At 36.3% G+C, this 23,753-nt stretch overlaps 2 protein-coding genes across 2 annotated transcripts; one reads left to right on the top strand and one right to left on the bottom strand.

The window, feature by feature from the left end:
• Window positions 1–441: 441 nt before the first annotated feature.
• On the bottom strand, window positions 442–21,133 carry LOC133529072 (surfeit locus protein 4 homolog). The gene is made up of 6 exons (XM_061866693.1): window positions 20,977–21,133; window positions 9,770–9,931; window positions 7,516–7,617; window positions 6,521–6,751; window positions 3,817–3,996; window positions 442–2,952 (listed from the first exon to the last, which is right to left on the bottom strand). The coding sequence occupies exons 1-6, from the start codon at window positions 21,025–21,027 to the stop codon at window positions 2,866–2,868; spliced, it is 813 nt and encodes a 270-aa protein (XP_061722677.1). The 5' UTR covers window positions 21,028–21,133; the 3' UTR covers window positions 442–2,865.
• A 454-nt stretch (window positions 21,134–21,587) lies between these two features.
• Window positions 21,588–23,474, top strand: LOC133529154 (ubiquitin-like protein 5). The gene is made up of 3 exons (XM_061866797.1): window positions 21,588–21,757; window positions 21,832–22,012; window positions 23,287–23,474. The coding sequence occupies exons 2-3, from the start codon at window positions 21,835–21,837 to the stop codon at window positions 23,328–23,330; spliced, it is 222 nt and encodes a 73-aa protein (XP_061722781.1). The 5' UTR covers window positions 21,588–21,757; window positions 21,832–21,834; the 3' UTR covers window positions 23,331–23,474.
• The last annotated feature ends 279 nt before the right edge of the window (window positions 23,475–23,753 follow it).

Genomic DNA, 23,753 nt, shown 5'->3' with positions numbered 1-23,753 from the left:
ATTCGAACACGTCACAACTACATACAACAGGTGACTTACTTAAGTTTTTTACCTATAACACGTCTATTAGTTTCTTTTTCGGCCGAGCAGAGTAAAAAAAACCTTCAGTATCGTTCGCCAAAAATCCCGGTTCGATCCGATCCGACACTAATTACAATCAAATAAAATATATGAAACAAGGGTGTCTTAAGCCAAAGAGAATTTGAAATAGAGTTGTAATGTCAAAGAAATTTTTGTAGCCACAGTAAATTTACTGTAGCGCACCACTTTCTGCTATTTCACACATATCAATGAAAGAATAAGGATCAAAGTCAAATGGCGTTCTAAAAGTTTTAATCATGTGTGGAAAGATGGCAGTAAATGTACTGTGGCTACAAAGTTTTCTTTGACAATCCACCTCTATTTCAAATTCTCTTTGCAGAAGCGAAAATGAAAAAGCAATTATTAATGTCATTTTTATTCAGAACAAGTCGAGGATTCCAAATGGATCGAAGATTACATCAAAATAATAAAAAAAATATAAAAATAAATATAATAATAGTCTTTTATTTGAAAATATTTTGTAAACCATATATTTTGCGTCTATAATGTAAAGTCGTGTGATGCCAGCCCGGGTCAACTTATGGCTAATGGAATTATACCCATTTACATTAACCCTTTGAACGCCACGCCTATAGCACGCGGCGCGTAATCGTGAACCTTGTCGATACGCATGAAGGTTGATATTGGGCTGTAGCCGCGCGCGTCATATGACGTCTTTGGCGATCAAAAGGTTAAAACTACATATTTCATAAAGATTACATATTTGAATTTTGCTTATTTTACCGCCGAGGAAGGATGCTAAACAATACGATAAGTTAACTTTTAAAATATAATCTTTAAGAAATAAGCAGTCGCTATCTAGCTCTTACAACCTTAAATTTATACAATTGTTAAGGGTCCACACGATAAGTACAAAATATATATTTACAACGACATCATAACAGGGTATACGGAATGAAACATATTGCTGATAAGGCTCGACAATTTATAAAAAACGCCGACGCGCCGACTTTGAGACGTGCGCGCCGACATTTACACGAGTACGCCGACTAGATGTCGACGGCGGGCGACCTGGAATATCGCGTTCACTACAGTAAGTATTCAAAATAGCGCGCTACTGCGGCGCGTCAAATACAAATATTCAAAAATGGCGAGTCTTATCGTTACCTACGTAAAGGGATCCCTCAGTCATTAAGCTTATATTATAAACAATCCGATTTCAAAATATCACTCGTTTGTGGAAAAAATCAGTTCAAAATCGAAGTTTATGGAGCGCGGTTATGTGTGCGAATTATATTCTTTAGCACCTATTGAATTTGCAGATATAACATCCCGAGAAGTGGCCTAACCGCTTACGCGCAGATTTAAATCAAACCAAGCGATATCTCAAGTAGACACAATATTAATCAAAACACTCGGGATTGTCTATAAGCAAACAGGGCAGAGCGAAAAAGTGAACTAGCGGGGAAGAGAAATGTCCCATAATTACTAAGAGAATAATGGTGGCAAACAAAAAAAATCTCGCAATTCGCTGCTGTTTAAGGCTGCATCCGACGCCAACGACCTCTCGCTTGTAAGCGGAGCTTATACTCCTCACCGCACCACCCGCTAAAAAAGATCGAGCGCGCAGAACTATGCGTTTGAAATAGAATTTTGATTTAAGATTTTTTTTTTAGGAATTTAGGCATATTTGTATGAATTTGCTTAAAGCAAGAAAACCAAATCATTTTATAGTGTTTTTTGAGAAAGACTGTAAAATTGCAGTATTAATAAGGATACAACTAAAAGAAATAGGAGTGAAATTACGATTTTTAAATTAAAATAGATTTCCCGAAAAACAATTTCTCTGCTCATATCTTGTAGATTGTGATTTTTTTTTTTTTGCTCTAGTCCTAATATATAATATAAAAAAATGGTTCAAAGTAACTTTTTTACGGTATTTTGCGGGAGGAGGAGCCTTAATGTGTTCTATATAGAATTTAAATTTAACTTAAAAATATTAGATATTCGCACACACCACCACAAAACTATGAAATACTGATAAAAACAAAAAATAAGAAGGCTACGGCTCCATGTAAGAAGAAAAAATGACATGGCTGTGTAACAATAAGGTTGAGACCCAGTAATAATGGGGAGTGTTTGGAAATTGTGGTCATAGTCATCTGTGCCCTCATTATTATTGTCGTCTCGTTAACTAATAATAATTACCCGCGCGTCGGCAATTGAAAACAGAATCTTATTCTCTTAATATTACAGACGATTATGGAGCACCGCCCGCGCGGGTCCGTCACAAAACATGACGGAGCCGGCCGCGGCCGCATGATGGCCAGTACAATTAAAAATGTCTAAGATTAAAACCCATATAATATTATAGATTATTTCCAACAATTCCTTTACTATGTAGTCGTGCGTTATTCTAGCTATTCTGTTTCTCGAAACTATTCTGAACAAGGTGATGTTTGAACCGACTTAATGTCCGACTTGAACGCTGTAACCATCTTTTAGACGGCGTCGGCGTTTATACATAAAACATCTAACAAGGGACCTAAAACTTAATCATTACGGTGACCGGTAAATATACCGATATCCCACAATGGTAAAATAAATCGCTAAGCTCAAAAAGGTAGTTTAAAAAGGGTTTACAAATTACTAACACACATACCTTTTAGGATACAGGTTAAACACCGGCCCCTAATATTCACAAACACACTTGTAGAGTGACGTTAACATCGACACTATTATATTTAATTGTATATATACAGGCGGCCGCGACGCTCCTTTGTCAACGTCATATCGCACCGTGTAACGTCCTTAACGCACTGCCTACCACTTTTTCTTGTGTTCGTCCATGCTTACGCCGCCGGGGCCCAAATAGACGATCATGAGCAGACCGCCGATCACGGATAGTGTCTGTGGACATAATTAATATTTATAGTCATAAATAATATAAACACGTACTAAACTTCTACACGCTCTATTTAAAAAAAGTAGCAAGGGAAAGTAACATAACGACACAAGCCTTGATTGCAGTTCTACATTGATAACAATAGTATTTCTTTAAACATATTTAAACCAAGTCTAACGCGGGTCTATTTTGTTTCAGACTTTTCTTAGGATTTTACTTTGGACATTTTACTGGGACATCAGTTATCCCCGACCATGACCAGTGAAACCGGCGTCTAAATGTCGGAAATAAAGGCAAAAAAATAAATTCGCAATAGACCAGGTTAAAATAAGTGTTCAAGCGCGAAAGTTTTAAATGTCATAATCTTATAATATCATTTCTTCCATAACAGCTTGTGTTTCGACGAAAGCCTCCTCTAAAGATTTCCATTTCTCCCTATCTCTAATCTAAGTCAAATCCATCCTGAACTATAAAAGATGATTTCCAGTTTCGCCCATACAATACCTAATCCAGCGCTTGAACTTAAATAGTATATAGGGTTCGTAAAACCGCATTCACGGAAGGCCACTCTTCTGAGGTCATCTTCCTAACATTTCCATTGGCCAACTTGGTTCACAACCATTCTGTTATCTTCCTAGTCCATTTCTAAGTTTTTTTTAGCATATGTCCTGCCCACTTCCATATTAGTGTTTTACATAGGTACTTTGTAAACATCTTTAATTTGTACGTTCTTACTTGGAAGGTCCTAAGCGGCTTGTAAAGTTGGCACGGCCCACCACTACTTGGTACGGTACCATACTGGCGACCTATATACACTATGAATGTCTTAGTAGCTGAAAAAGGTTTGTTAAACTGTTGTATATTCTTACCTGGAAGAAGTCGTATTTAAGGAAGTCCCTAAGCGGCTTGTAGCTGGGCACTGCCCACCACGCGTTGTGGTACAGGTTGAGCACAGTGAGTACCAACACGAGCATCAGCGCGGACAATTTGGTACGGTACCCGATTGTTACTAGGACCATAAGAATGCTGCCGAGGATGTCTTGCACGATCTGAAATGCGAAGAAATGAAGTTAGCTTGAAATATAATTAAATGTACTAGTGATTTAATCACTTTGTTGCATAATACATAATAAAGGGTAAGTAAGTAAATTAAGTCAATATTCTTTATTGCACCACAAAGAAAATAAATTTAAAAACAGATTTACAATGTAAAGAAAGGTAGCAACAAGCGGTCTTATCGCTGTAAGCGATCTCTTCCAGACAACCTTAGGGTAGAGTACTGTCAGCATCAAATAGATGATGGCAGTCGAAGTGGTTAAATATATTCCAGTACATCCTCAGTCCTATAGTTACAATATATTGGGCTATAACTATCTCAGTATAAGCAACTACAACATACATAATAATTTATAAAAATTGAAGTACAAAGGCGAACCTATCCCTATAAGGTAACCTTTTGCTTAATGAGTGGAACACTCAAATTTTCAGGTTAATATTGCTTAATAGGTGTCTTGATTTTAGGCATTGTCAAAGCTGGAAGATGTTTTTTTACGTTAGGACTTTAAAATGGTCTACTGGACCCTGGCTAGGGCAAACAGCTTCAATGTTTTAATATGTATCATACAACTTTTTTTAGTAAAGCCATCGCGTCCCTTATACACGTATTAGACAATCATATAAGATTTAAGCGAAATTTAGAACTCTTCATTTCAACTTCTGCTTCGTAATTTTTTTATTGTGATATTAAATTCCGTGCGTTTTAAACAGTCAATCTTGAGAATTTATATTATTGATGTAAAAAAATAGAACACAATTCATAACCCTCGCAACCTTAAAATAACACACGTTATTATTTTATCCAACGCAAGCCATGAATAAATTACCATTATCCAAAGCAGGACGAATTGGAAATTCGTTCTGTTCAAACAAATTTGCTTTAGTACTTACTACGTCATGACAACGTAACTGACGTCGCTCTGCTAACGTCAGAATAATTATCTGTCAAATACGTGGGTCGATCAACTTGATGAGACTTAATGTATGTACGTCGCTTCGAGGAAATGTAAGGAATATTACTGAACCAGAAAGGAAAATGTTTAGATACACAAGTAACTATTATATTGTCAGATGCGTCTGAAAGTACAATAACTAGTGGCTCAGAGACCAAGAATCCGACAAAGAGAAAACTAAATCGAGAAGAAATGTTGCCTGTAGAGTAGAGATAACAACCGGACTTACAAAAGCATTTTTGCCCAAAATAATGGAAACGCTTAGTTCGTCCTTCTACGCATGCAGTCTATGGGTGAAACATACGAAACGCGTTTATAACGCGCTCCGTATACAGTACAATAATATCTTCAGGATGTTGTTAAAGCTGCCTTGTCATTGCAGTGCGTCAGGCATGTTTGCCGAGGCGGAGGATGGCTTCCATGCCATCATACGCAATAGGGTAGCCTCTTTGCTGAGACGAATGAGAGGCAGCAATAACAACATCCTGAGGATGTTAGCCGGACGCCTCGACTGCCCTATATTAAGGCATTGGGTCAACATTGTAACATGGAGTGCAAAATAGATAGTGTTATTTAATTTTGTTATAAATTTACTAACATTTAGTTTATAGGATTCAGAATTTAAGTGAGACTAACAAGATATGGATTCAATGAGTCTGAAATAAATATTTTATATTTTTTTATTTTATTTTTTTTAGTGCCCGCTCGGTCTAGTACTTTGATTTTACTTTACGTCCTAATAGACACTAGTGGATGAAGCTAGGAGAGGCTGCTAATCGCCATTGCGGTTAAGACACAGTATACATAAACACCGTATTGTGAAGCGTTTACAAAAAGCACGAGGTCACCACTCATAAGTAAAAAAATTACTTGTAAATTGTAAAATTCTACGATTCGAGCAGCACAACTGAGTTGTATTCTACACCATTTTATATTATGATAGCCCAGGTACACCACTAAAGCCTTGTAAATATTTTTAAATAACACGAGTACAGATCGTAATTGTGGGCGCAACTAAAATAACCAACAATGTCTTATGTGCTCCGTCTAGTAACGGTTTTCATCGATTTTTGACTAGTTTTAAGTCGTTACTATAGATAGAATTATAAGACAAACGGCTATCGGTTCTTCAATATTTTATCTCCATTCTGATCTGCCGGATTTTGAAAGAAATTAACACTTATTTTTTTAAACGATGTCTCAAAAACCACTTTTTTCATTACTAGATTGCTGTGAAGGTTTTTACATGAACGAAATTTACACATTTGGATTCGTCTTTGACGTCTCTGAAAACTGGTCAGAGATTTTAATTTTCAACTAATTAACACAAAAGTTATGGCCAGTAAACCAGTTTTTTGGCCTCAAACTGTTCAACATTGATGCCAAATATCTCAAAGATAGTGAACTTTGAAGTAAATATGGTATACTATATTGCTTACAGCCGTTGCCTGTAATATGATAAGCTACAAAAAACAATAAAAAACTAAGGGATTCAGATCGAAGGTCATTGGCGTTAGGGACCCCTTTAAGGTGGATTAACATATCTTAGTACAATTCGCCTCACCTGTACGAATGACACCTCGAACCGCAGCAGCGTGATGAACATGAATGCGAGCAGGATCCTCCCAGCGAGCTGGAGGTACGTCTTCGGCTTGTTCTCTCCCAGGGACGGTACGCCGGCGAACAGGCTGCGGCCTTCGGCGCGGGCTTCTGCGACCACTAGTAACAGGGCGCCGATGAGGGCGAGGTTACGGAGCAGGAATTGCATGTCCCATAGTATGCTGTAGGCGAATGTCTGGAAGGAAGGTCGCAATGTTAGACGAGCTTACAATATTCGACCTGTAAAGCAGTTTTCTTAACATGAATTTATAATCGATTATGTGGCTTGCTAGAGTGCGTCCCTAAGGTCCCTACGTACGGTGTCGTAGATTGGTCACAGCACCATGTACACCGAAAAGACACTTTCCTTATATTGTGACAGCACTATTGGCGTAGCGCGGATTATCAGCGGAGATCGCCCGCCATTACCGGCGTCGTAGTAAAATTTATCTAAGCTATGCCTGTTTTCTATGTTTTGGTGTATTAAATCCTTAATTTAATGATATATGGTGTTTTCTCCTTTAACAGTATACTGTGTTTTAAATCCCTGATACATAAATTACAGTTCTATGCAGAAAGTGTTTTACACCCGCTGTTCCAATTCGTTTTGGTACTATACGTGATACAAATTGCACTATGTAATTTGGTTCGAATGGAACCTCATATCTTAGATGTAGTGACGACAGGCACGGTATACTTATGTCCGTTATTTGGACTAATGTGTTTTGTGAAAATTAAGTATACTTACTGTTACTTATTCATTATATCGTAATTACCAGTGAGAAGTTCGAGAATACTAATTAGATTATAATTTAATGTGTAATTAATAACTACTTCCCCCAAGGTACAACATTGGAAATACCACTTTTTTTAAAAGATTTAGTCATATTGTCAAAAAGAATACTAAACGGTCGCTGCCGCTTGAGCATCAACTCAGTTTTCACACTAAAAGGGACATACCTGAAGAACTACAATGAAGAAGAGCACACCGCAAGCGATGTCCACCTTCAGCCTCCCGAGCACCATCACGCATCCTCCAATCTGACCCAGCAGATTTATAATCTGTCAACAAAAAATACAGTCTCTCATTTACACCTTATGATAATGTTTCCGCAAAACTACTAAGCCCTTTATATGGTGTAACGTGTGCGCCGACTAAAAATGATCGGTGTCGGCGTTTTGGGAAAAAATCGGCGACGGCGGCGCGTATTCGTCTTTCGTTTAATTTGCTGAAAATTTGTGTAGACATAAGTGGTATGGAAGTATTGTCGGTGGTCTAAGTATGATTTCAATGGAGTGTTTTAATTATTTATCTGTTGGCTGGGTACAGCTACATTCTACGTTGCAATCGTTGTATATAGTAAAAGAAATATAATTGACACCGATCTCTTGAACAAATTTAACGGCGAATCGGTATAAATTGTATTTCGTCAACTATTCGTATACTCGTTAGTTGGTTAAGCGATCCTTTGATAAATTTACTCGAAAGTAAGGAATATCAAAATATAATAGCGTATTAAATCCAATCAATTCACAATAGAACGCCCGTATTAAGTAAATCAATGAAAGTTACATATTTGATTGATATAAGGGTCACAGAAAAAAATAAATTAAGTACCCACACATTTCCAAATATAGACAAACTGCCCAAACTAACATAGCTATTTTTGGATTTGGAAAATTGCTCGGATAGGGCTTATTAAACTTATCCTGCTGTCGGGTCTTACGATCGTTGCTGACCTCGGCATCGACGTCTTGCCCGAGCAAGATAGTTTTACGTTTCACGAAATATAAGAACATCGTAACATAAACAAAAAACTTTCTACATTCTCTCTCTCTCTCGTCTCGAATTGCCAAAAATGTTGAATGTTTGATATTTTTTGCAGTTAACTACTTTTTTACATCAAGAAATATTGTAATTGATGCTGATATTTCGGGAAACGAAAATCGATCCTGTCCCGATGTCACGGCCGACGCCGTCCGAAGGCAGGATAAGTAGACAGGTACTGGGTTAAAAAGGGGTTCTAGCCAAAACGGTTGAGTGTAGAAAGTGAGTGTTGATTGTTCATAGTATGGAGGATGATGAGAGAGTGATTTGCAAGATTTTGATCAGTACAAATGGTGGTTTAAATTTAAGTGCCTCTGATTGGCTACGATACAAAATTTGTGGAGCGCTCCTATTGGCGCTTTTGAAAAAGCCTCCGAATACTAGCTGAGCCCGACGGCTGCGTTTAGCTACTGCATTGGAAATATTTATATACAATTATAAGTTGCATTCGCAACAAGACATATTTTAGACTAAGTTGTGTGCACCCATATCTTTACACTTGACTGTACCTACTTCCATATGTCTCGCTTCAAAATCGTGATGAATTAATGTATCTTATCGGTAAAATAAAGTATATGAATGTCACGACTCAACTTGTATGGGATATTAAAATTCCATACAATTTTGAGTTAAATGCGTCGCTTATCTTCAATAGAATTATAACTAGAAGTATAGTCGAACCACGCTAAGTTTTAATGCCTAGTTCAAACAGCAACATCGGTGGACCTTATGCCTTTTGTAATAAGGTCCACCGATGTTAACAGTGTGGGCGATGGTACCACGTCAAGTATGGAGCATATTCGGATCTGTAGGATTCTTACTGTACTACTTTGTGCAAAATTAACGTGGCCAGAGTCTAACGTTCTTCTAATTGAACATTGGGAGACAAAATCTTTAAATAAATAATAAACAAATAATTCTATTGAATAATATAGGACATTATTACTCAAATTGACTAAGTCCTATAGTAAGCTCAATGAAGCTTGTGTTCTGAGCACTTAGACAACGATATATATGGTATATGATTTTGACGACCGGTATGGCCTAGTAGGTGACCATGCCTATGAACCAGATGGTTCTGGGTTCGAATCCCGGTAAGGGCATTTATTTGTGTGATGAGCACAGATATTTGTTTCTGTGTCATGGAAGTTTTCTATGTATTTAAGTATTTGTATATTATATATAGGTATCGTTGTCTGACTACCCACAAGACAAGGCTTCTTGAGCTTACCATGGGAATTACTCGTAGTCAATTTGTGTAAGAATGTCCTTATAGTATTTATTATTTTTTTATATATGAATATATATTTAGACAACGAAAGAATTTTGACCCACATATTATTATGGACGTTACTACAACGGTCAGGAACTGGAAAGATGACTCACCACAAACATGGTTGCGAGGAACTTGCCACAGCCCCACGACATGTCCATGTAGTCGCGCTGTTCTGACCACTGGAACCACATGCGGAGCCCGTCCTCGAGGAACGTGCTGATGAGGCACAGCCTGGCAACCGTGGGCAGGACATTTTTGCCTTTTCGTATCACCTGGACAACAAAAAAAAAATTATAGTAGGTGTATTTAGAAGTCCAGTTTATTAACCATTTCTCGGGCTAATATTATTATTTTATTTTTATTCTTTATAGTATTTACAAGAACGGTTTACACCAATTACACTTGCAATTTATGGATATTAATTAACACAATTATACATAAGAAACAGTGTAGAAATTACTCTTCATCTCTACACTCATTCATACTCTCACAGTAAGCGAGGCACCTGGACGCTAGTTTAGACCAGGGATCAGTAAATATATCTACTTGTAGATCGTTACTCAGAAGCCCGTTCAACGTGTTGATCATATCACACAATGGTGAGTGGCGGCGAGCCGCGGTAGCACGCGGTTCTGCGCTGTTTGACAACTGCAGCTAGGGGCGCCGGCGAGATCTGAAGACCTACCGCGAACCACGTTCGACGTGTTGCCTCTCTGTCGCACTTGTAAATTCGTACGTAAGTGTGACAGGGAGGCAACACGTCGAACGTGGTTCGCGGTAGGTCTTCTGTTCGAAGGAACAATAATGCGGTTCAGGATGTTGTGCGTTCCATGCTATTGATTATGTTTCGGACTACCTTACAGGACGAAATCAACCGCACGTTGCTTCTACGCACCTAGCGAATTAAAGCCCAAAACGCCAAGCAAAAACTGTGTTGGGTACATGTATGGTTAATAACCGTATATTTTTTTATATAAAAAACGTAGAAACGCTTTCTGTACTTTTTCCAGCATCAGTTTGTTCTTAGCCTCACTCGGGCTCCGAACGCAGGCACAAGTTTGAAATTTAAATATAATAGAATCACGTACAAACAATGCTTGTAAGGTCATGCTCCGCGATAGTTGTGCCATTTAGGGTTCTAGCTAAATTGGACATTCCATAAGTATTAATAACCAATTCAGCTAGAGCCCTAAATAGCTCAACAATTACGGAGCGTGACTATACATACACAACCGACTAGTCTGTTCGGAAAGAGAAGAGTCGTGGGATGTATTTCCGCACAGACTATAGATTTGTTTCTCAAAAAAATCCTCATCCCCTTTACCTTTAGGAGCACACATTAGACTGACTACCAAAATAATAAGTAATAACTCTTCCCGAAGTCGGGTAACAAGGTGCGTCTACCTTTTACGTAAAATAATGTACAGCTGCAGACTTTAATTGCTAAGCATACCGTTAATATTGATAATCAAGTCAGTTTGAACCTTAGACGAGCGTACCATGAAGAATACGCAAATAATTGATGCGTCTAATTTCGCATAGTAGATCGCATTTGTAAGATTACATTACGTCTTTGAAATATGAAATGTAACTGTTATTATATACATTTCAAAATCGCTTGCCGTGTTATCTATACTCTGTATCTTTAGGTATTTAAATAAAAGTAAACAAAGAATTTGTACATATTCGGGTATTTATAACATTTCCCCGATGGTCCCGGGTTCAAATCCTGGTAAGGGCATTTATTCGTGTGATGAGCATGGATGGTTCCTGAGACATGGGACTCATGGGTGTCTTTAATGTATTTAAGTATTTATAAATATTTATATATTAAATATATCGTTGTCTAAGTACCCTCAACACAAGCCTTATGGAGCTTACCGTGGGACTTAGTCAATTTGTGCAATTATATCCTATTAAATTTATTTATTTATTGGTTAACCAACCAAATACAAAACCGCCTGGATCTGTCACTGAACGACCTGACTTTAACTTACATCATTTGGCCATGTAATGTTTTCATCTACCCTCAACTGGCTTAAGGAGTCATTTGAGGGTAGATTATGTTTACTTTTATTTAAGTACCTGAAGGTACAGAGTATAGAAAGGCGCGCTTGTATCATTTCGTCAGACGACAACCAAAGCGTATCATCAGGTGATCCGTCTGCGCGTTTGCCTCCTCTATCATAAAAAAACCCACTCATCATCTTCCTTGCGTTGTCCCGGCATTTTACCACGGCTCATGGGAGCCTAGGGTCCACTTGGCAACTAATCCCAAGAATTAGTGAAAGCTAGAAAAGCGACTGCCATCTGACCTTCCAACCCAGAGGGTAAAACTAAGCCTTGTTGGGATTATTCCGGTTTCCTCACGATGTTTTCCTTCACCTAAAAGCTACTGGTAAATATCAAATGATATTTCGTACATAAGTTCCGAAAAACTCATTGGTACGAGCCGGGGTTTGAACCTCCGGATTGCAAGTCGCACGCTCTTACCGCTAGGCCATCAGCGCTTCGCTGAGAGCAATCTAATTTCATCACTAATACAGTTAATTATGGCTTTGAACTTGGTAGCAAAGTAATAGTGAGTTTTGGTTGCCTGATGATTTATTCGAACATATACACAAGACAATAATAATGTTTCATTATACCTTTAAACGAGCAATTCTTGTATATATATATATATATATATATGTATATATATATATATATATATATATATATATATATATATATATATATATATATATATATAATTCAGCCTATATACGTCCCACTGCTGGGCACAGGCCTCCTCTCATGCGCGAGAGGGCTTATATATATTATATTTCTGTGATCTCGGAAACGGCTCTAACGATTTCGCTGAAATTTGGAATAGGGGGGTTTTTGGGGGTATACAATCGATCTAGATTAGTCTTATGTTTGGGAAAACGCGTGTTTTCGAGTTTTCATGCGTTTTTCTTTCGACGCAGAATATGGTCGCTAATTTCGTGCTGCTGGCCACTGTCCGTCTGGTCCAGCGGGTTAAGGTTAAGACGCGGACGGCTAGATACGAGTGTTACGGTTTGGAATCTCGCCCGGTGGCTAACTTTTGTTTTATTTTTATTGTTTTAGACAAGTTTAATTTAGTAAAAAAATGTAGTTAAGATTATCACATATACACCACCATATTACAATAAATAGTTACAACCGTGCAAAGCTCGGTCGCCCAGGTACTGTTTCATTAAACCGAAACATAAATGTACAAACCCAAAAATGCATCAATAGAAAATCGCCGAAATACAGTCTTGCACCACGTAAAAATGCAACAAAAAAGGAAATAAACGGTAAACTCCATGTGTCAACACAGTGTTGTGTACCTAATAATGACCTTGACGTGGCCATTACGAAACCCGAGGCAACATCGTGACTATTAACTAACGACACAAGAAATTACACGTTGAAATGCCAATTAAGTAATACCGATAAAAAATACTGTCACATAAGCATGATACACGACAAATATCTTATCTGTTAAGGTAATAAAATAAACATACATTTAAATGTGTAACTATAAGTTTTATTTTATATCATAATCAAGGTTACGTGATAAAGCGTGGTGACCCAATCATTGACTAGTGCCAAATACGCAATTTCTATTCTAGACTGGATTTGAGGCAAATTCGGCATCAGCGGCATTGCAATCAAAGAGAATTTAAGATAGGGGAGTATTTTCAAAGAAAACTTTGTAGCGACGATAATTTACTGCCATCTGTCGACACACAATTAAAACTTATAGAACGCCATTTGACTTTGATTCTTATTATTTTGGTCATATGAATTAAATTTGTTAAATATCATAAAGTAATATAAGTAAATAGTATAAGTTGTGTTACACGATGAATCAATTTACCACTCAGTATCAACTCCTATATGTTTCCACGATATAACTTGAAAAATGTTTCGGCACTGTTTGTCTTCTCCGTAGTCCATTTATATTGTATCTTTTCATGTAATGACTGTTTGTTGCCATAATAAAATAAAATACTTGGGTTATACTTGCCGCAAAACTAACTGGCCACTGAGATCATAATGCTATCTCCTTTACCCTTGTTAAGACCAACCAAGAGTGAAAGAGATGGCATTATGACCTGACCGGCCAGATAGTTGATTTCTGATGTATATTGACCATATTTTGTTTCGTTTGAGTTTTAGTCGATTTTTTGACTATTATTTGAGTTAGGAGCGAATAACCAATTCCGCGCAAATGCTAAGAGCACCCTTATAAGCTATAACAATTAAAAAAAAGTCAAACGAAGGGGCATAGCTATGGTTAATATACATCAAATTGCGTAAAAATGTATACTGTTATATTAATAACCAGAGAGGAAAATGGAGCGGTCCACTATCCTCTTAATGACAGCATGAATGGTCTTATTATTGAATCAGTACGCTACATAATATATACGGTTCTATCTTCACTTTTCATCAGACGAGTAGGGAAAAAATAGCGTTTGAAAAACTACCTACAGGTTATAGTTCTTTTGTGTCGGAGTCGGAGTGTGTACGGTATTTTCAAGTATTTTGTCTTTGTAGCGGCGTTAGCAAAAAAGCGGCCAAGTGCGAGTCGGACTCGCGCATGAAGGGTTCCGTACCATTTAAGACGTATTAAAAAAATCTACTTACTAGATCTTCTTCAACATTTTACCACTTTGGACACACATTTTACCACTTTGGAAGTGTCTCTCGCGCAAACTATTCAGTTTAGAAAAAATCATATTAGGAACCTAAACATCATTTTTGAAGACCTATCCATAGATACCCCACACGTATGGGTTTGATGAAAATTTTTTTTTAAAATTTTATGACGTATTAAAAAAAAAACTACTCACTAGATCTCGTTCAAACCAATTTTCGGTGGAAGTTTGCATGGTAATGTATATCATATATTTTTTTTAGATTTTTCATTCTGTTATTTTAGAAGTTACAGGGGGGGGTGGGGGGGGGGGGGGGGGGGGGGACACACATTTTTTTCACTTTGGAAGTGTCTCTCGCGCAAACTATTCAGTTTAGAAAAAAATGATATTAGAAACCTCAATATCATTTTTAAAGACCTATCTATAGATACCCCACACGTATGGGTTTGATGAAAAAAGATTTTTTGAGTTTCAGTTCTAAGTATGGGGAACCCCCAAAATTTATTGTTTTTTTTCTATTTTTGTGTAAACATCTTAATGCGGTTCATAGAATACATCTACTTACCAAGTTTGAACAGTATAGCTCTTATAGTTTCGGAAAAAAGTGGCTGTGACATAATCGGACAGACAGACGGACATGACGAATCTATAAGGGTTCCGTTTTTTGCCATTTGGCTACGGAACCCTAATATGAAATATGCTTATATTTATTATTTTTACATTAACAGTAGATTTTTATGCTGATTACGACTTTTAAAGGAAACTAACATTAACACTCATCAATAAGTAGTCATGAATTGGAACAAGTGGAAAAGTAAAAGCGGCCAAGTGCGAGTCGGACTCGCGCATGAAGGGTTCCGTACCATTTAAGACGTATTAAAAAAAAATCTACTTGCTAGATCTTGTTCAACATTTTACCACTTTGGACACACATTTTACCACTTTGGAACTGTCTCTCGCGCAAACTATTCAGTTTAGAAAAAAAATGATGTTAGGAACCTAAATATCATTTTTGAAGACCTATCCATAGATACCCCACACGTATGGGTTTGATGAAAAAAATTTTTTTTTAATTTATTGACGTATTAAAAAAAAACTATTCACTAGATCTCGTTCAAACCAATTTTCGGTGGAAGTTTGTATGGTAATGTATATCATATATTTTTTTTAGATTTTTCATTCTGTTATTTTAGAAGTTACAGGGGGGGGGACACACATTTTTTCACTTTGGAAGTGTCTCTCGCGCAAACTATTCAGTTTAGAAAAAAGTGATATTAGAAACCTAAATATCATTTTTGAAGACCTATCCATAGATACCCCACACGTATGGGTTTGATGAAAAATTTTTTTTTTTTTAATTTTTATGACGTATTAAAAAAAAAACTACTTACTAGATCTCGTTCGAACCAATTTTCGGTGGAAGTTTGCATGGCAATGTATATCATATATTTTTTTTAGATTTTTCATTCTGTTATTTTAGAAGTTACAGGGGGGGGGGGGACACACATTTTTTCACTTTGGAAGTGTCTCTCGCGCAAACTATTCAGTTTAGAAAAAAATGATATTAGAAACCTAAATATCATTTTTGAAGACCTATCCATAGATACCCCACACGTATGGGTTTGATGAAAAAAAATTTTTTTTAAATTTTTATGACGTATTAAAAAAAAACTACTTACTAGATCTCGTTCGAACCAATTTTCGGTGGAAGTTTGCATGGCAATGTATATCATATATTTTTTTTAGATTTGTCATTCTGTTATTTTAGAAGTTACGGGGGGGGGACACACTTTTTACCACTTTGGAAGTGTCTCTCGCGCAAACTTTTCAGTTTAGAAAAAAAATGATATGAGAAACCTCAATATCATTTTTAAAGACCTATCCATAGATACACCACACGTATGAGTTTGATGAAAAAAGATTTTTTGAGTTTCAGTTCTAAGTATGGGGAACCCCCAAAATTTATTGTTTTTTTTCTATTTTTGTGTGAACATCATAATGCGGTTCATAGAATACATCTACTTACCAAGTTTGAACAGTATAGCTTTTATAGTTTCGGAAAAAAGTGGCTGTGACAGAATCGGACAGACAGACGGACATGACGAATCTATAAGGGTTCCGTTTTTTGCCATTTGGCTACGGAACCCTAAAAAGCACTAGTTCGCGAAATCCAACTTTCCGCACGCTAAACAGCTACGTAAAGTAGCACTTTTTGAGCAACTGTATTAAAAGTTTGTTTGAGCAACTGTTTTTGAAAAACTGTATACTAGACTTGGTACATACTAGTTATGTATTCTGTAGCATTAGTTTATGAGACTGCTAGTTTAACAGTCCAGACGCGGCTTATTTATTTAGTATAAATTTTATCTTGACACTTGGAGAGACTACACCTCCAAATTTTATTAATATTAGTACTCTGACATTGGGGACCTTTTACATCTCCAGATTAAATGTACTTTTAACCATAGAGACTATACATCTCTATTGTATTGTAGTAATTATTTATATTAAGATTATTATAATGTAATGGTTACCCAGGTATTGGCTGTTGTATTTAGAAATGTTGTTATGTATTTTTCATGTCACTATATGACGTTACTATAAATGTTGTATTGACTTGTAAAAGAGCCCTTGACGCCTACTTGCAGACAAAATTTTGGCATTTTGATTTTTTTTTTTTGCCTAAAGGGCCCACTGTCAGTTATTCGCGATTGTCAGCTTTTGCGAATAACTGACAGGAGGATATCGTCCTGCGAACTGGTATTCCGCGGGCCCCTTTATACATTTTGTCACCTTATGTGTTTGAGATATGTAAGATCGAAAATATACACATATGTGCCAATTACTAAGCAATTGGTTTAAATCCTTGACCTTTGTCAGAGTCAATTACAGACGAGTTCATAAATGTGAAAACATTTTTTTGCACCTTATTGCAACGGATTAAGGTGAAGAAATGTATACATATTTATGAACTCGACTGTACATAGATCCATTTGTGATTCAATTACGCGGTTATGTTACATATCCCGTCTTATAGAGCCTGTGCACACACCGTTTTTTTACACGCCATTGATGCACATATTAGGAACGCGCGTAGACAACATGTTTTTCATTCAACGCAGCCGTTTGTTTGCGTTTGTAGTGATAGGAACGCGTATTTGTATCGAATAGCCGCGCGTCTCATTACGGCGTCAAAGGTGCGTTTAAAAAACGCAGTGTGCATTGATCTACATGCTGAGTCTGACTTGCGTGCGTATCGCGTGTGTATCGATGCCAAACACGCGTCGACGGCGCGTTAAAAAACAAGGTGTGCATATGCCATTAAACCTTTTCAAGGCAGAGCCGATCAATAATGTAAACAATATTAATTTCTACATTCCAGTTATACCTTATTATGCCTATTGTCAATAAATAAGTATCTATTCAAAATTATGAAAAAAAAATAACCCTATAATATAATACCAAGTCAGGGAGAATGGAAGATATTTAGAAGCGGAAAACTGTTTTCTCTTAACAGCTAGAGCCAGAGCACACAGCAGCGCAGATTGGGAAACAGTTATACATTAGTTATCTATACACCATGTTTTTATTTATTTATGACACTAATAAAGCTTCTGACTTTTGAAAATTGACATTATTATCAAATATTTCGAACAAATTGTCAAAAACACTGCCAAAGATTAAAAGTGTGTTTCTTTTTGTTGTCGATATTGCAAATAACTTTTGTTCGAATTTTTTTTTTTATCTTTTGTTCTAATTTAAAAAATATTAACATCAGAGCATTCCTGAGAAGTAACCCTACGTGGGATTTCAGGGTTTGTCCAATGGCTAAGGTCTGTATAAAGTACAAAAATATTTTTGCATTATTATCAGCCACAAAGTGAGACTCTTGCCAGCCGCGGTCACATATGAACTCGCACTTAACACTAACCAAAGTGTAAACAGGCCCCAGATGCTTGCTTGTTTTGTTAATATATAACAAAAACCATGCCATTATAACACTTGTTCCTGTTTTGGTTTTCATCTTTAAACATAGGAAATGTGTACATAAGTTGTTACACTATACAGTATTTATACACCAAGTTACTGTCCACTGTTGTGTTTGCTATTTGCCAACATTATTTGCATAAAGAGAAAGTTGCCTGTGTGGTACTACCTCAATTTTGTCTGAATTGGACCACAATTAACTTGAATATATGTATGCTTGTTGTATTTTCTTTAAGGAACATATTGAAATAGGTTACATTATTAACTAACTTTGCAGTTTTGAGTGCAAGAAAAAAAAAAATCAATTTTTTTATACAAGCTATTGCTGAATGTTATTTTGTTTCAACAGGCAACTAAGTATTATTAGTAAGAGAATTCTAATGAACCCAAACACAATTTGACGACCGGTCTGGCCTAGTGGGTAGTGACCCTGCCTATGAAGCCGATGGTCCCAGGTTCAAATCCTGGTAAGGGCATTGTGATGAGCAATGGATATTTGTTCCTGAGTCATGGATGTTTTCTATGTATTTATAAATATTTATATATTATATATATCGTTGTCTAAGTACCCTCAACACAAGCCTTATTGAGCTTACTGTGGGACTTAGTCAATTTGTGTAATAATGTCCTATAATATTTATTTATATTTAATTAGGTTGCATTCGTTTATAACAGTTGTGGCCACCTGCTGTGTCCATCATCAGATCAGCTTGGTACCACAATATTGCATTGTTACCCAACTTACATATGTATGTGAAGTTCCAGCTCAATCCTTCGCTCTTTATTTATGAAGTTATTATGTACGCCAGGAAGCATTATGAAGATCTTCCAAAAATTAGTGACATACATAACTATAATACAAGAAATAAAGGAAAACTTGCAGTGCGGCGGCTACGATTGGCAAAAGTTAGGAAGTCATTTGTAGGACAATCGATCCATTTTTACAACAAAATACCTAGTTACATAACAGATTTACCATACCATATGTTTAAAAGAGTTATAAAAACCAATTTAACTAAGAAAGCCTACTATAAAGTATCAGATTATTTAACAGTTAAAAATGTGTGGGAAGATTGTGATGTGAAATTGTAACGTAAAGAGTAGATACTAAATATGTATAAGTGTTAATTACTACATACTGATAAGTAACAATAATGTACATTGACGGACATAAGTGTATCTTGTATACCTATATGGGAAAAAAATAAAAAAAATAAAATAAATAAATCAAATATGGTATAGTCGTTAGATTTGTAGCTGGCCCCCAACAGCTTATCCTTTGTCTATTGTTAACTAAAACGAGAGACGAGAGAGCAAGAAAAAGGGTAGTAGAATTCTAATTGGCACCTGAGCGCAGGCTAGTCCAATGCTCAATAAACCAGTGTAATTAAATAACCGGTTAAAGTGACTGGGCCCCTTTTTTTGCAGGTAGTGGCATGCGCCATTTTAGTTATCAATGGACAAAGGATAAGCCATTGGGGGCCAGCTACAAATCTAACAACTATAAGTAGTTCTAATTTAGCTTGTAAGATAATCCAAACATATAAAATACATTGCAAGTTAACACATTGAGTACCGAGAACCCGCTCGGCGGGTTCTCTGTTCGTAGTTGCTTTCCTCTACAAAGCGGGAAAACGCTGTGATCGGGTACGAGTGTAGCACTACGAAAACATTGGTAGCTAATGTGTTAAATAAAAGCATGTACAAAAACCATTCTTTGCTTAAAGGTTGTCTTTTTTTTCAAACATTTTGCTTGCCAAGACATCGATGTCTCGAAGTTCGAACTTGACAGGTGGAATAACTATAGTGATCTTTCTACACAATCTTGCTTTGTTTATACCTTTAAAATAGCCTTTTTTTGAGTTATTTGTCTAAGCACCACTTGCGCCATCCTACTAATCCGGGGTTAACTGGTCAAACCGTAAACCCAGTGTCAAATTGTACAGGTAACCATTGTTACTCCAGGTATAACCGGTTAATGCCAGGTTAGTGGAATGATGCAAGTAGCCCTTACTCTCATGAAACAGAAAGTGATAGGATCATTTAAGTTTCATTGATCTGCAGGTATTGGCTGACTGCTGTTTGGTGTAAAGCAATAAATTTCAGGAACAGTCATTGGTAGTCTGGAAATGGCATAGTGATGAAACATAAATGTAAAACACAAACTACCTACATTTCGGTTTTACGTAATGGTGAAAGTTTACAATGTTGCATCCTGAACGAGTTTACAGAGAAATCGCGCGAAAGGACCAACTTTTTAAAGAACTTTTTTCAGTAAAAAAATACATGTTTTGTCTGTGGGCTTAACTTTTTTAAACCAACATACTTTGGCTAAGCTGCAAAGTGACATCAATATATTTAACATAATGATTTATCGGTTTATACGTGAATCCAACAAGATAAGTAGGTTAAAAGGGGCAACATCTGTAAGCCCCAATGTAATGTCGACACAGAACACTATATAATTCGCTGATATCTTTTTGGCACACGCAGCAAAACGTGCCGGAACTATTTTTATTATTTACATTCATAAATCCGTGCAACAGGGTGCGAGCCAACAAGAAAAAGTTCGGTGACGTGACAGAACCAATCCAAAGTACGAACCGACTTAAGACTAATTGTTATATTGAAACTGCCCGAAAAATGCTGGTCCTCACCTGATCTGCAACATCTTCCGCAGTAGAAACGTATTCATTTGGAATTTGCATTTTCCTCGGCGTATTCACAACCACAATGTCCACATTCACTGAAAAGAAATTCACTTCACTGACTTCTCACTGTCGCTGTCGCTGCGAGTGACGTGTGGATAGTTGGAAGACCCTTCCTATTCAAGCAACTGACTTTATAACTTTATTTATGACATCATTGACATTGTTGTAAATTTGTAAATTGTATCAACATTTTTAAATCGTATTTATGAAATATGTGTTGTAATATTGTTTATATGAACTAATTTCAACATTAATTAAAGTTTCTCAATTGGGATGTGACGTCAAGAGAAGGTAAAAAAAATACGAACGTTTTGATTCCACAAAGTATTGTAATGAAAGTGAAAACTTTATCTTACAGTGCTTACCAATAATTAAAAATAAACATATAAATATTAACATGCGTGTATGTTATTTTTGCATTATGCATAAATGTTTACCAGCAAAAAAAATTTATGATAATAATCCGCTTGAAATATTTCAATAAAACCACATAAACTTCAATTAATCAATCAATTTCTCGTGTTATGGCTCCATCAAGGTGTTGATGATTCTGCCAATTATGATTTACAGCAAGCAATATCTAAACGCGTTATGTATTGTCAGACAACATCGATGTCGCTGCATGTTTTATTATTATTTTATTGTTGATATAGCGAAACGTCTTAAACAGTCACAAGCACAGTTTTGCTTCAAAAGCAATTAAATACTCCCACCAATTATCCAATCTGTAAGTAAAACACAACATACATAAAACTTACTACTAGAAAACAACCTAGCTAACGTTCGCTCTCGTTGCCCTAGAAAATGCTAGAAGTTACTTGCAACGATCGTCTTGGGAAGAAGGTGAGGGTGAAATGCAACCCCGACGACACCGTGGGCGACCTCAAGAAGCTGATTGCAGCGCAGACCGGCACGCGATACGACAAGATAGTACTGAAGAAATGGTACACCGTGTTTAAAGACCACATCAAACTATCGGATTGTATCCTTTTTATAGTTATCGCATATGTTTCCAATGACTTTTCAGGTCCCAAGATCGTTTTAGGCTTCCTAGCCTAGTCAGTAGTGACCTCGGTTCCGGGTTCAAATCCTGGTAAAGGCCTTTATGTGTGTGTTTGTCATGATATTTGTTCTTAAGTTATGGATGTTTTCTATCTATTATATATGTATATTGTCGTCAAGTACTCACAAAACAATGAATATAACAAATTCTGTTTTAAGCCACAAGAGTTGAAACATGGAATGAGATAGGATTGCTTAAGGCAAAACTGAGACACATACATATATTGAGTATGAAAATTCAAATCAGAATTCAAAAGTGTATTCTGCAAATAGGCCTCAAGGGCTCTTTTACAAGCCAATACAACATTTACAGTAATATCCAGTGGCGGGGCAAGACCGAAAATTTATGTGGGCAAGGTACATTTAGCGAGGCCTTCTGGTGGCACAAGAAATAACGATCATCGCCCATGCCTAACGCCGCCTCTGGTAACATCATATAGTGACATGAAAAATACATAACAACATTACCTGGGTAAACATATTATAATAATCTTAAAATAAACAATTGCTACAGTATAACAGAGATGAAGAGTCTCTTTAGTTAATAATACATTAAGTTTAGAGTTTTAATATCTAAAAAAACCCCAGTTCACTGACGACACTGACTCACTTACTCATTGATGATCAACTCTTAGGGTACTTCCTGAAGTCCTAGGAAGCTGAAATTTGGTATGTAAGATAGTATTAGTAAACAAACAATAAAAAAAACTTGAAATTTTTAGCCTCTAACGGGGTGCAAAAGTGTGGTGGAATTTTGTATGGAGGATCAATAACCACTGAACTGATTTAGTTTAAATTTGATATAGAGATAGTTTTTGTTATGGGGAGGATATAGAATAGTTTTCAATCCCAAAATTAGCTCATAAGGGTGAAAAAAGACCTTAGAAGGGAAAAGGGGGTTGAAGTTTGTATGGGGAATCAGTAAAAAGCAGATTGTATAATAGATGCCCCCAGATATGGATACATATTTCAGCATTTTTAGTAAATCACCCGCAACCCCTTATAGGGATGGAAGATTGTCAGCAACTTACAAAAAGAAGTGAAATCCCACCTAAAACATTTTCATGTAAAATGTTGCCAAGACGAAACCATAAGGCTTGCACTGTCAAAAAGTTATAAATAAATAATAATAATAAATAAGGTATAGTGGGATAATTTTTTTCAGCAACAATATTTTCTTAACTGCATACACAGATGAAATCCACGACGGAATGAACCTGGAGCTCTACTACCAATAAATTCTTAATAAAATAAAATAAATAATAAAAATTATTTATTCTCAGACAATTAATCAACATTACTTTTAAGTTAACTTTAAATGTATCGATAATCTATGTTCTTTATAATTGTAGAATTATTTTATATATAAATTAATTGAAGAAGTTAGTTTTTTATTCCATCACTAATTTTATTACCTCCAGCGGGCCAAAGGCCTATAATAAAATCTCTGTATTTAAAAGTCATTCTGTGCTTGGCAACTTTTATGTCTAGGCTGATACAGGGTATGTATGCTATTACCAACTTACAAAAAATGCATAGTAACATGAACTACTGTACTGACTGCGCCTATTCTAAGTAGCCCTAAGGCTTGTTTGTCTTGTCAAACCGGTTATTCCGGGCTATTCCCACTAGTTACCACCAAGTTGTTAGTTGTTACCAGT

Source organism: Cydia pomonella, chromosome 1 (genome assembly GCF_033807575.1).
Source record: "Cydia pomonella isolate Wapato2018A chromosome 1, ilCydPomo1, whole genome shotgun sequence".
NCBI lineage: Eukaryota > Metazoa > Arthropoda > Insecta > Lepidoptera > Tortricidae > Cydia > Cydia pomonella.
The sequence above is the reverse complement of the archived record's forward strand: the minus strand, read 5'-3'. Positions and strand labels throughout refer to the sequence as shown.